Genomic DNA, 14,856 nt, shown 5'->3' with positions numbered 1-14,856 from the left:
TGATCCTAGCCATAAGTGTTCTTGAGTTATCATCCGGAAACCATTTTACTATTTCGGGTCACCGTGACCTTGACCTTTAACCTAGTGACCTGAAAATCAATAGGGGTCATCTGCGAGTCATGATCAATCTACCTATCAAGTTTTATGATCCAAGGAATAAGCGTTCTTGAGTTATCATCCGGAAACCATTTTACTATTTCGGGTCACTGTGACCTTGACCTTTGACCTAGTGACCTGAAAATCAATAGGGGTCATCTGCGAGTCATGATCAATGTACATATGAAGTTTCATGATCCTAGGCCTAAGCGTTCTTGAGTTATCATCCGGCAACCATTTTACTATTTTGGGTCACTGTGACCTTGACCTTTGACCTAGTGACCTGAAAATCAATAGGGGTCATCTGCCAGCCATTATCAATCTACCTACGAAGTTTCATGATCCTAGGCATAAGCGTTCTTGAGTTATCATCCGGAAACCATTTTACTATTTCGGGTCACTGACCTTGACCTTTGACCTAGTGACCTGAAAATCAATAGGGGTCAACTGCAAGTCATGATCAATCTACCTATCAAGTTTCATGATCCTAGGCCTAAGCGTTCTTGAGTTATCATCCGGAAACCATTTTACTATTTCGGGTCACTGTGACCTTGACCTTTGACCTAGTGACCTCAAAATCAATAGAGGTCATCTGCGAGTCATGATCAATGTACCTATGAAGTTTCATGATCCTAGCCCCAAGCGTTCTTGAGTTATCATCCGGAAACCACCTGGTGGACCGACCGACCGACAGACCGACATACCGACCGACATGTGCAAAGCAATATACCCCCTCTTCTTCGAAGGGGGGCATAATAAAACAAAGTAATAATTATGCATACATCAAACCAATATGTAACAGGTGAGTGTAGGACATTAGCCCTCTGGGACATTAGCCCCTAGGACAAAAGCCCCTAGGACATTAGCTCCTTTGGACATTAGCCCCCTAGGACATTTGCCCCTTAGGACATTAGCCTCTACCTATGTTTACATTATTTTTTAGGTATTTAATTTCATCTTTTTTTAAATTAATGGAATAATGGGTTATTTTTTTTAAACAGCAACAACAACACAATATGTTACTTATATATCTAATTGTAAGGTAATTTTAGACTTCTGGATGGTGTCAGATAGCAAAATGTTTGCAAAACTAGTGACCTGAAAATCAATAGGGGTTATCTGCCAGTCATGATCAATGTACCTTGAAGTGTCATGATCCTAGGCAAAAGCGTTCTTGAGTTATCATCCGGAAACAATTTTACTGTTTTGGGTCACCCTGACCTTGACCTTTGAACTAGTGACCTGAAAAGCATTATGGGTCATCTGCGAGTCATGATCAATGTACCTATGAAGTTTCATGATCCTAGACGTAAGCGTTCTTGAGTTATCATCCGGAAACCATTTAACTATTTCAGGTCACCGTGACCTTGACCTTTGACCAAGTGACCTCAAAATCAATAAGGGTCATCTGCGAGTCATGATCAATCTACCCATGAAGTTTCATGATTCTAGGCATATGCGTTCTTGAGTTATCATCCGAAAACCATTTTACTATTTGGGGTCACTGTGACCTTGACCTTTGACCTAGTGACCTCAAAATTAATAGGGGTCATCTGCGAGTCATGATTTATCTACCTATGAAGTTTTATGATCCTAGGAGTATGCGTTCTTGAGTTATCATCCGAAAATCATTTTACTATTTCGGGTCACCGTGACCTTGACCTTTGACCTAAAAATCAATAGGGATCATCTGCGAGTCATGATCAATCTACCTATGAAGTTTCATGATCCTAGGCGTATGGGTTCTTGAGTTATCATCCGAAAACCATTTTACTATTTTGGGTCACCGTGACCTTGACCTTTGACCTAGTGACATCAAAATCAATAGAGGTCATCTGCGAGTCATGATCTATCTAACGATGAAGTTTCATGATCCTAGGCGTATGCGTTCTTGAGTTATCATCCAGAAACCATTTTACTATTTCGGGTCACCGTGACCTTGACCTTTGACCTAGTGACCTCAAAATCAATAGGGGTCATCTGCAAGTCATGATCAATCTACCTATGCAGTTTCATGATCCTAGGCGTATGCATTCTTGAGTTATCATCAGGAAACCATTTTACTATTTCGGGTCACTGTGACCTTGACCTTTGACCTAGTGACCTCAAAATCAATAGGGGTCATCTGCGAGTCATGATCAATGTACCTATGAATTTTCATGATCCTAGGCCCAAGCGTTCTTGAGTTATCATCCGGAAACCACCTGGTGGACGGACCGACAGACCGACATGTGCAAAGCATTATACCCCCTCTTCTTCGAAGGGGGGCATAATAAGTCCAAAGATAAAAATAGTAAAGAAATTGTAAAAAAACACTAAAATTTAGGTGTGTGGTACAAGCTCTATATATTGTTTCTATATATATATATAAAATTTAAAAAATGGAATAAAAATGCTTACCTGTAAAAAAGTTTTGAATGTTTTAAAACACCTAGGGGCTAATGTCCTAGCATGCACTTTTTTAAAGGGGCTTTTGTCCTAGGGGCTTATGTCCTAGGGGCTAATGTCCTAGAGGGCTTATGTCCGTACCCCGTAACAGGTAAATAATGCTTTATCATTTTCTAATCAAATATGCTTTTAGTACCATGTTTAAGTTAAATAAAGGGATTTGTGGAAAAAAGGGATTTGTGGAAAAAGGGAATATTGTTGAATAAATGGATTTTGTGGAACAAAGGGATTCTATGGGATAAAGGGATAATTATGATTGTTTGTTTGAGTTACCAAACATACCTTGTGCTTGCCATCTGTTAATACAAAGCAGCCATACTGACAGAAAATCTCACTGAGTTGTAGGGAAGAACATAAATATATCAATAAAAGTGCTAGGGTGTTTATTATATATTAATTTAAGTTACATAACTTTTAGGGTAACCAGAATTTGTGGCAACAGTCTAGAAACACTGTATAATTTGAAGGTAGTTTAAAATAAACATTCCAATGTGTTTCTCTTATAAAATTACAAGTTCTATTTTTTACCATAAGATAAGTGACACACATTATATGTTATAATGTGTAAGGCCATCCTGTTGAATAGGTAAAAATAAATTACATAATACAAGTACTAACTGTTATCAAGCAAAGTTAACTGAAATAAGTTATGCTAGTTATAATATGCAACAACATCCTTATTACTGTTTTTATAGCACAAAGGTCTACAAAGGTTGACATGCTTTAAAATAACTTTCTAACGCTTATTTCTTAAAATTAGAAGTGCTTGCTGTTACCAAGCAAAGTTAACTGGGATACATCATGCTAGTTATAATGTGTAACAACATACTGTTAAATCAGTTAAACTGAATACAAATGAGCATTTATACTGTTTTTATAGCACAAGGTCTACAAATGTCTACATGCTATAACTGGTGTACGGAAGAAACCCCCTTCCATAACAAGAGCTGTCAGAGGACAGCGCGCTCGACTATTAGAGTGCTCGACAGTATAACGAAAGCCATCATGGGGAAATTGTTAATATTCAATAATTTATTAGACGATCTTTAAAAAATAAACCAAGAGGGCCAAGATGGCCCTAGTTCGCTCACCTGAGAGGAGTGGGTATATTCAATCTTTACCAAATGTCAAACTTAGACCTAGATATTGTCCGGACAAACATCCTGGTCAAGTTTCATCATTATTTCATCTGCGAGTCATGATCAATGTACCTATGAAGTTTCATGATCCTAGGCGTAAGCATTCTTGAGTTATCATCCGGAAACCATTTTCTAAGTTGAGTCGCCGTGACCTTGACAGCCATTGTGTGAATACGTTTTTTGGCACTGTGACCTTGACCTTTGACTTAGTGACCTGATAATCAATAGGGGTCATCGTCTGCGAGTCATGATCAATATACTTATGCAGTTTCATGAACCTAGGCATAAGCGTTCTTGAGTTCTCATCCAGAAACCATTTTACTATTTCAGGTCACCGTGACCCTGACCTTTGACCTAGTGACCTGAAAATCAATAGGGGTCATCTGCGAGTCAATATCATTGTACCTATGAAGTTTCATGATCCTAGGCATACGCGTTCTAGAGTTATCATCCAGAAACCATTTTACTATTTCAGGTCACTACGACCTTGACCTTTAACCTAGTGACCTGAAAATCAATAGGGGTCATCTTCGAGTCATGATCAATGTACCTATGAAGTTTCATGATCCTAATCATAAGCGTTCTTGAGTCATCATCTGGAAACCATTAAACTATTTCTGGTCACCGTGACCTTGATCTTTGACCTAGTGACCTGAAAATCAATAGGGGTCATCTGCGAGTCATGATCAATGTCCCTATGAAGTTTCATGATCCTAGGCCTAAGCGTTCTTGAGTTATCATCCGGAAACCATTTTACTATTTTGAGTCATAGTGACCTTGACCTTAGACCTAGTGATCTGAAAATCAATAGGGGTTATCTGCAAGTCATGATCAATATATCTATGAAGTTTCATGATCCTAGGCATAAGTGTTCTTGAGTTATCATCCGGAAACCGTTTAACTATTTCGGGTCATCGTGACCTTGACCTTTGACCTAGTGACCTGAAAATCAATAGGGGTAATCTGCGAGTCATGATCAATGTACCTATGAAGTTTCATGAACCTTGGCATAAGCGTTCTTGAGTTATCATTCGGAAACCATCTTGTGGACGGACGGACCGACATGAGCAAAACAATATACTCCCTCTTCTTCGAAAGGAGGGGGGGGGCATAATGAGAAAACTGCCCCCCTCCCAGCAGCCATGTTATTCAACTGACTGGAACCATTTTCGAACTCAACTCTCATATCAAGGAAACAAATGTTCTGAGCAAATTTCATGAAAATTGGGCCAAAATTGTGACTTCTACTGTGTTCACATGTTTTCACTATAAACATATAGAGAAAAATGCCCCGCCCACTGGCGGCCATGTTTTTTCACCGATCCCGACCATTTTCAAACTCGTTTGAGATATAAAAAAAAACAATGTTTTGACCAACTTTCATGATGATTAGGCAAAAATTGTGACTTCTAAAGTGTTTACAAGGTTTCTCTATAGCCAAATAGGTAAAACTGCCACTATATACATATAGAGAAAAATGTGCCGCCCACTGGCGGCCATGTTTTTTCACCGATCTCCACCATTTTCGAATTCGTTCGAGACATCAATTGAACCAATGTTTTGACCAACTTTTATGATGATTGGGCAAAAATTGTGACTTCTAGAGTGTTTACAAGGTTTCTCTATAGCCAAATAAGGAAAACTGCCCCGCCCACTTGAGGCCATGTTTTTCAACAGATCGGAACCACTTTTGAACTCAAATAAGATATCATTAATACAAACATTTTGACAAAGTTACATGAAAATTGGGCATGAAATGTGACTTCTACAGTATTTACAAGGTTTTTCTTTTTCTTGACCTAGTGACCTAGTTTTTGACCTGGCACAACCCAGTTTCAAAATCGGCCGAGATTTCATTGGGACATAGCTACTGACCAAGTTTCATGAAGATGGGACAAGAAATGTGGCCTCTAGAGTGTTTTCGAGCAAATGTTATCAGATGGACTGACAGGCCGGACGGACATACAACGGACAAAGACCGACCGGACGGACCGGTCACAAAAGCTCACCTAAGCAATCAGATGAGCTAAAAAGGAAAAAAAATTACAAAAAACAAATTGGGGGGGGGGGGGAGGTTGGAGGGGGGGGGGGGGGGGCAGGGGGGGTGGGGGGGGGGGGGGTAATTTATTAGATGATGCTTAAAAAAAAAAATGGGGGGATGGGGGGAAGGGATTCTGGGTAGGGGCGTGGGGTATTGTTTGGGTGGAATCCATTGTGGTATTCAGGTAAGTGTTGTTTTGTCAAAGTAATAATAAAATGTGATCATAAATAAAGAAGTAATGGCAATTTAAGCAAAATGTTCAATTATCTAAGTGTAAAAGGGGCCATAGTAATGAAAAAATGCTTGATAGAGTTGTCTGCTCTTGTTTATATGTTGGGGTCATGTTGGTAAAGAAGTATGCAACATATAAAAGCAATATGTCAAATGATATAGGAAATAGATTTATCAATAATATGCATATTCTAAGTATAAAAGGAGCAATAATTAAGTCAAAATGCTTGATAGAATTGTCTGCTCTTGTTTATAGGTTGAGGTAGTACGAAAACTTCAACATTTGCTGCATATTCTAAGTGGAAAAGGGGCCATAATAATGAAAAATGCTTGATAGAGTTGTCTGCTCTTGTTTATGGGTAGGGGTCATGTTGGTAAACAAGTAATTAAAATATGAAAGCAATATGTCAAGGGACAATGAAAATAATTAGGTAATACGAAAACTTAAACATTTGCACGCTAGCGCAGACGCAGACGCCGGGGTGAGAAGGATAGCTCCACTATATATATTTCATACATAATAGTCGAGCTGAAAACGGCATAGCGGAATAAACCCCCTTTCACATTTTGCATACGTAGAATAAACACCCTCGCTAGTTTTGCAAATGCGGAATAAACCCCCTTCCATAGCGGAACAAACCCCCTTCCATAATGGAATCATGAGTATGAGGGATTCAAGCAAGAATATGCACGATTTTGTCAAATATTTATATAAAATGTGTAAAAAACGCTGGCTATTCTTACGACACAGGAACACTAACTCCGAACTTAATAAAAAGACAAATGCTTCGGTTATTGTAGGAAAATATGTACATAATATCTTCGTAACTATCAGCTCAGTGCGCTAATTTGTCGTTGCTGCATTTTATGAAAAAATATATTTTTGTCTATTTAATCCTTCAATAATACTTATTATTCCCAATCATAAATTATTCGTTTTATTACTATCTTGATTAATTCTAACTACAAAGTATCTTTCTAACACGATGTTTATCACGATAACGATGTTTGAGATTCACAGCTTGACTATGTAATGTGTATCATTAACAACTTGTGAACAAACGGCCGGTACACTCCTTTAATCAGTTTTTCGCACCTTCATTTTAAAGTGATATTATGCGCATTTTTCACTGTTGAATTGAGATTCACAGCTTGAATATTTAATATGCATTATTAATAACTTGTGAACAAAAGGTCGGTACACTTCTTTCATCCGATTTTCGCACTTTAATTTAAAGTGATATTATGCACTTTTTTGTTGAATTGAGCTAAAGCTTAAAAGAATTAACAGGTCAAAAGGCTGTCCCAGTCCTCTAAGCCGAAATGATCCATAAAACAAAATTGTGTCTGTGTGTGTCGTATGAATGAATCTGCATTAAAACTAAATTAAGATTCACATTGTACATAGAGTCATTTCTTTCGTCAGTTGTCAAAACGAAAATACGGTTATAATCCAATGCACTATTTTCTCTTTCCCGGATATTGATTTGATATGTTGATGCTGCATTAACAAATATAAGTATATATGAAGTGAAAACACCAAAAATAAACAACGGTTGTGATATACACTTATAAACATAGCATATACTGTTAGATAATGGATTTTGGATAACACTTAGGAAGGGGGTTTATTCCGCTTGTCTGAAAACTTGAAGGGGATTGTTCCGCTATGGAAGGGAGTTAATTCCACGTATGCAAATTGTGAAAGGGGGTTTATTCCGCTATGCCATTTTCAAGGAAGGGGGTTTCTTCCGAAGGGGGTTTATTCCGGTAATCCTAATAACCAGGTCCTGAATAACTGCTCTCTAACCATAAAGGAACTTAGTTTTTTCATTGTCTTGTTTTGCTGAGTTAAGGTTTAAGCAGTTATTTGTAAATATTACAGGATAAGATCATATTTCAAAATGACAACGGGGAGCTAATGGAGATTTATAAATATCACTGTAAATCAAATATAACCCGCTCAGTTAAAATGCTGAATCAAATATAACGCGGGTGGGTCTTTGCTCCTGTTTTTTCTCCAACATTCCATTTCGGTCTTGAGTGATTTCTTGAAATAAAAAAAAGGCGGAAACGTTCTGCTAATTGCATACTACTCACTTACAATTTATTAGAGATTTACAATTACAGGGATATTTTAAAGTTAAAGTGTGGTAATCTATTGTTTTATGCAAATAAAGGTGTGAAAAATAGCATGTGTGTATTGGTATTTCATGCTCTAATGATGTAACTACTAGTCAGCTATAAAACTTTTGAATTATTGAAATCCTTGACCATTTTAACGAAGCATGTTTCATTTCATTATCATTTGTACCATTCATTAGTTACATGCAAATTTATTGTAAACAGAAATTCCCTTTAATGTCCTTCCTGTTTTTAGAAAGTGCCAGGGAAGCACGTTTTTTGCATGACTCTGTATGACGCAATACAAAAATGCTTTGCATCGTATTGAATTCAATCTCATTTCAAATTCACTTGTCCTTAGTCTGTCATAATTTAATCTGAATAGCCTTCAGTCCAATAAAGCACTTCTGAAAAATGGTGCATGTTTGTGTTTATGAAATCTTAAAACAAAAATTAATCATCATAATTGGCAAATATTATTTTTTTATTTTGTGAATATATTTGATTAAAGGATCTATATGCACATTAGAAAAATAGTATATATAGAATTCCATACAGTAGTTTATTACATGCATTAGTGAATGACAACGCTACAAAGAACTTAGAACGTGCATCCTTATATAACAATGTCTTGTGGATTGGAATCCTTCATGTGGGTAATATTGGAGTTACATCATAACATTAAATATTGCAATAATCTCTTAACAATTTTGATTTAGCTCATGGCATTTCTGAAATAGATTATATTTTGTTTGTTCGAGTTTGATGCCAACTTACTGTAGTTGATGAGGGCAGTAATGTCCTTTTCGCAGCAGGTGCTTGGCACACACAATCCCAGCCTTATGTCATTGACCGGAATGGTGTTGGACTGAAACAGGTGAAAGTCTCAATACAGAGTTAAGTTTGACAATACTATCTGAGATGAATTATTACAACACCTGACCTGTGTTTGTGATATACAATGCCCCCTAATGTTTTTGAAGCCGAACAGCAGCTATTTTAGAAAAAAATTGTAAGTCCAAGACCCATAACTTAGCCAATTATCAATGGACCGGAACGCAACGCACACTTCATCTGTAAGTTAACATTAAAAGTCAGCTTAATACCTGAAAGCGTTGCGTAAACAAATCCCGAAAAACTAAAATGTCTTAGTCCAAGGTGCATAACTTTGCCAAAAAATCAATGGACCAGAATGAAACACACACTTCATCTAAGTCATGTAGGTTAACCCACATACCAAAAAATTAGCTATATATCTTTTATCTTTAAAAAAATATTTTTAGTTAAGATGGAGAGATGATTGCAAAATCTATTTTTTAAAGCCTTTTCTCTAGCCATATAAGGAAAACTGACACAGGTTCAATCTAAGTATGGCCATGAAAATGCATTTATAACTCTTTGACATAACAACAGTGGAAATGTAATACTGCTATTCCTTCTTTTGAATTATAAACTTTTTAACTAGGTGCATTGTTATTTTTTATGTCTAACAAATTGTGCATTCATTCTTCAAAATTAATGGAGACAAATCTGTGATGTTTCTTACTCTATCATTATAAAGTCACTTATATAATTAGCATTTTTAGAGCTCATTTTCATTGAGAATTGAAGTGTTATATACACATTTCCTAACTGCTATTTGCAAAGATATCTTAATTGGTTCATCAAGATTGTTCATGCAACAATGACTATTTATTAAATTGTCATGTAGATACTTGAAGAATTATCACTATAATTAATCAAATTAAGACTTATATAAAATCTTTTGTTCAAGTGTTTATTTTCAAGAAAGTCTTTTACAAATAAAATTATTAAACAATATTACAGTATTTGAAAATGCAGTTACTGAAATAGTTGAGTGATAGCATAAGTTTATTTTAATGATATGAATAAAACATCACTAATCTATTGTATAAAGTGACTCTGCAAAATCCTTAATAGTATAAGTTGTTTTGAACCATAGTTTCACAGTATGATATATATCTTCTGCCCTTGTTTTGTCCAGCTTAAGTTTAAAGCCAATTTTTAGATATTGGCAGCATCATGCAAAAATGGATCTTATGCCATATACCGCCAGCATACATGTAGATCCAGGTAAGCCTGTGCATACGGGGAAAGGGTAGCTGGCCCCATATTGCATAAGCCACATTTTTGCAATTCCTGCTTATATTTTTTAGTTTAATTTTAGCTAGACAGCAATTTTATCAGATAAAGATTTTATATTCTTTTTTGTTCGAAATGCTAATGCAAATTGACATAAAATGTCAACTTTTTTTATGAAGATTATCTTAAGATGTGATTTTCATCTTATATCCTGTTAAACTTATACATGCCATACATAACATTGCAATTTAAGTGAATTAATATGTATGTATTCGTTAGATAGATATGTACACTGAAAAGCTTCTAAACAAAATTTGAATCATGCTGCAACCATTGCTATAAATTAATTGCGTTTGTCCAATTTTCCGAGACCCTATTTCAAATATCATTACATTCATTTTAAGGTCATAATTTAAGGGTGTTGATTGTGTTCAGAGATAGCATCCTTCAAGCCCTCTTTCATATTTTAAAGTTAGATTTATATCATTATAATTTCCAAAGCTTCTTTTGTTATCATCCACACAAGAAGTGGTATAGACTGATGGACAGATGGAATGATGGACACAAGCATGTAAGAAAGTACAATCCCATAAGTATATGTCTCCATTCTAAAAGCACAACAAAATTGATAAATTATAGAATTCAATATTGCACAATGTTAATGGAAAATGATAAGAACTTATTTGCGTACAATATTTAAATTCTTCCATTTCATGTTTACAATGACAGTTTACATAAAACTGGCCTACTCCACACAGACAAGAACGTTTGAAAGTCATTGAGGTGGTCTGATTTACGGCACCATGTACTTGCCTTTGGGCTATAAGAAGTGCATACAAAGAGCCTAATTACAATACATTACAGTAATGTATTACAGGTATTTCAGTACACATTCTTATGTTTTAAGCGAACTTCTCTAGAATGAACAAAAAATGATAAAACCACTTCTCTTGAATAGAGGATATAAAGATAAATACACTCCTTTAAAAGAAATAAAAAATAATCTTAACATGCGAATGACCTCTGCAAGGGGCTAATCTTAAACCCCATGAGCCTTTAATGATCTGAACAGATAGTGTTTTCAAGAGTTTTTCAACCTATATAACAGGGGACAATAAAAGGCCTAATTAATAGTGTGTCTAAAATCATGCAGGTTTGCGTAAATCAAAACTTACATCAGCTTTTTCATTTTCCAAATCATTTACTCAAGCAATTTTTCTTTCCAAAATGCATAGGCAGGGTTTCTTCTCAGACGAAATAAAGCACTGGTTTAAGAGATTTCAATATATACAATGTTATAGACCGTTTTACTGTAATTTCAATATGTATTTTTGCAACAATGGAGTGGACATGTTTTCAAACTTAACCAAGGTATCATAAGAAAAATTTATCTTAGCCAGTTTTAAAAAGATTGGACTAAACATGTTTTTTCCAAGGTATTTTCACTATAGCTTTATACGGAAAACAGACCCAGCCCTAGCAGTCATGTTTTGCAATAGAACCATTTTTAAACTCCACTAACATAGTATTTGAACAAATGTTCTTAACAATTTAAAAATATTTAAGTTAGGTAAAGATTGGAAAAAAGTTAAGACATAATGAAATAATAAAACAATGTTTGCATTGTTGAACTACAAGCAAGGGACCAAAACTACCGGTACAGTGTAAATGGTACAACCCTGCCCATTTGTTTTCAAATCAGATGTAAGCAGAAAAAAAACTGTGGACATTTTGCAATGACTGGATGAAAAATAAGAGATTTTGGTTTGAATTAAGCAATGCCAGAGTGCTTTTTTCACAAGCAGCAATAAACTATAGAAGTTTTGGTATAATTTTGCTTCATATCAATACTGAAAACAGTGGTCAGTCAAGGGAAATGGTTAGTGACCGCTGTTCTTGGAACATGACTTTTTAGATGGTTGGTCAGTTGGTATTATTGCTATGTTCAAAGGCTCATTGTAACATAAAAAACTTCTGTTGAATAATACAGAATATTATTTTATAAATTAATTTAATTTCATACATACATGTAGTTTTAAACTAAATCTCTTACTTTATCAACAATAGTGTTGATGTTTACTTATGCATCTTGTTCATGCAGTAATTCAACAGTTTGTATTACATTAATTGGGTGCTTTTTTAAAATAAAGGTTGTCACGTCACATGTCATTGACGTCATGTCTGAACAAGTATAAAATGTGGATTTGCTGTCATAAATCCAATCTACGGTATAACTATTGTTTTAATTTAAAGAAAAAGATGCCAAAATCTTGTGAAAATTTGTTTGTTATAAAAGTTGCAATTCGATATCCTTTTTCCTTATCACGACGATCACTGATCCTTTTATGGCCTTCTTTTAACAACAAACCTTATCAGCGATAAAGATCTATGGACTTTGCCATGTGCTCATGCTTTATTGTTATGACTGAAGCCCATAATTGCTACTAATACACTTTGTTATTGTTACTTGCAACTGCTTCATTTTTGTTTTTCCTTTTGAATGACTGACCAGTGACTGTTGTTCTCAATTCGAAAAAGACTGTCTGAGTGAAATATACTGGCCGTTGGCCATTATGGACAGTTGACCGTTATTCTCAAGTGTAATATAGAGTGATTTTGGTCATGGGGAATCCAAACTAACGTTGTCTACAGGTGACCGCTGTTCTCAGTTGACCGCTAGGTCAGTTGTGACTGTAGTCTTACAAAAACTGTGCAGGTTCACATTAAATTGAATGTGTAATTCATTATAGTATGTCCTGATGACATTCAGTTAATAGAAGATGGTCCAAAGACACAGAAAGGTGCAGACTATGTTATTGACGTTAGCTAAAAAGAACTAACTACTGTTAGTACAAGCCTGTTTTTACCCCAACATCTCCTGGTACAAATACTGGAGGTCCAGTAGGAATGCCCGTTGTGCAGTACTGTCCCTTGAAGGGGTGGGTGGGGTGAGTCCTGTTGGGCCCGTCATACAGAGTGGCGGTCACGTTCACACACTCCTCATAGTCCCCCATCAACAGGATGTTGCCATTCAAGATGCCGTTTGGAAGCTTTCCAATAGCATCCAGCACTTATCAAGGGAAAAGAAGGAAACACAAAGTTAAAGAGATTACACGTTTCTGTTCAACATGAAAACCGGAACTACTTTTAGGATTCAACCAGCAAACAAAGATTTAGCACACATGGTCTTCATTGATTACACTTTAATTACTTTTTAATATATTTTTTTTGAAACTGAGAAATACATTCAAAAAAGTATTCAAAGACAGGTACCATGTTTTTGATACATGTTGATCTTAGAGACATTATCAACATGTATCAGAAATTCCAATTGAAACACCTTCCTGTTTTTTGGATACAAGTAAACAGAAGTTCTTTTTCTTTCATCAAAGCAAATTTTCTTCTTTGACCATCAAACACCCTCTATTAATTTAAGTGACCCCATTAGATGTGGTTTTTCTTATCTTAATTTCATTCATATTATTGAAATCAATGTTAAAAAGGGAAAAGCAAATAACAGTTGTATCTTCATATTTCTCCAAAGTTTACTCATAGCACAAACTGAGTTGAGCTGCTTGTATTCTTTAAGTTGATACATTGTCTTCGCCAAATTGATAAGAAATAACTAACCTCAAATTATTGTATGTCCACTTATAATATTTGAAATCTATATACAACTTCAACAACTTTCAACAGCTCAATAAGGAGATTGCCTTAACCAATATATTCATTAACCCTTTGCATGCTGGGAAATTTGTCGTCTGCTAAAATGTTGTCTGCTCAATTTCTTAAATTAGCATTTTCTTTGATTTTTTTCAAAGAATACTATCCGAAAAGCAAACAGTTTTGATCCTGATGAGACGCCACATTCTGTGGCGTCTCATCTGGATCAAAACTGTTTGCAAAGACCTTCAAAGTTCCCGCACTGAAAGAGTTAATGTCAAATGGTTTCGATAAAAAAACAACATGCTTTGGCATTTCACATGTGGTCTATAATCCACAGTTAATTTAAAGAAAAAAATTCAAGTTGACAACAGGATATTTAAGAATGTTGGGATATGATTATAACAATTCGAACTACATTATTAACAAAAATTATCATTTTAATAATTGCATTGCATTATTTTTTGTGCCATTGTAGCGTCTCACATTTTAAATTAAAACCCGTTGTATTATTTCCATTATATGTTTTACTATAAAAATATTCATGAAAAATTGAACACTGTATTACATGAGTTGGGAAAGTCATTTCGTGTTTCAAATATCTTTTTTTGTAATAATCTTTCAAAACTTTTAATTATAATTAGCACTTGTCGATGCCTTTTTTGTCAACAGTCAAAGTATTTCTTTCCATTTTAACAGTACCGTAGGTTTCCACGTATAGCGCGCAGTGTTTTACCTCCAAAATTCAAATTAAAAAGCTGCTGCGCGCTATACATTGATACAACGCTATCCTGGCTGCTAAATTGGTAAAAAATATGTTGTGTAATTGTAAATAATCAAAATGGCCGCCATGTTTTTTTTCCAGAAAACTACCACCCTATATTCGTACAGACTGAGGGGCCATTTTTGAAACAACAATAAGTCGCTACTGGTTGATATGAACGCGGTAGAAGAAGTTTTGGTCAAAAATAAATTTGTTTGAATAAACTTGCGGACATTTCTTTGTTTGTG

General features: G+C 35.3%; 1 protein-coding gene across 1 annotated transcript in view; it reads right to left on the bottom strand.

The window, feature by feature from the left end:
* The window catches only part of LOC127841552 (nose resistant to fluoxetine protein 6-like), a 79,637-nt gene that overhangs the window by 49,015 nt on the left and 15,766 nt on the right, over nucleotides 1–14,856 (bottom strand). Inside the window, exons 3-4 of the mRNA XM_052370453.1 lie at nucleotides 13,050–13,252; nucleotides 8,857–8,947 (exon numbers count right to left, since the gene is read on the bottom strand). Of these exons, the coding sequence (XP_052226413.1) occupies nucleotides 8,857–8,947; nucleotides 13,050–13,252 (294 nt within the window). The remainder of the gene's footprint in view (nucleotides 1–8,856; nucleotides 8,948–13,049; nucleotides 13,253–14,856) is intronic.

The sequence above is a fragment of the Dreissena polymorpha genome, chromosome 1, assembly GCF_020536995.1.
Source record: "Dreissena polymorpha isolate Duluth1 chromosome 1, UMN_Dpol_1.0, whole genome shotgun sequence".
Classification (NCBI taxonomy): Eukaryota; Metazoa; Mollusca; class Bivalvia; order Myida; family Dreissenidae; genus Dreissena; species Dreissena polymorpha.
Note: the sequence above shows the minus strand (reverse complement) of the source record. Positions and strands in the feature narration are given on the sequence as shown.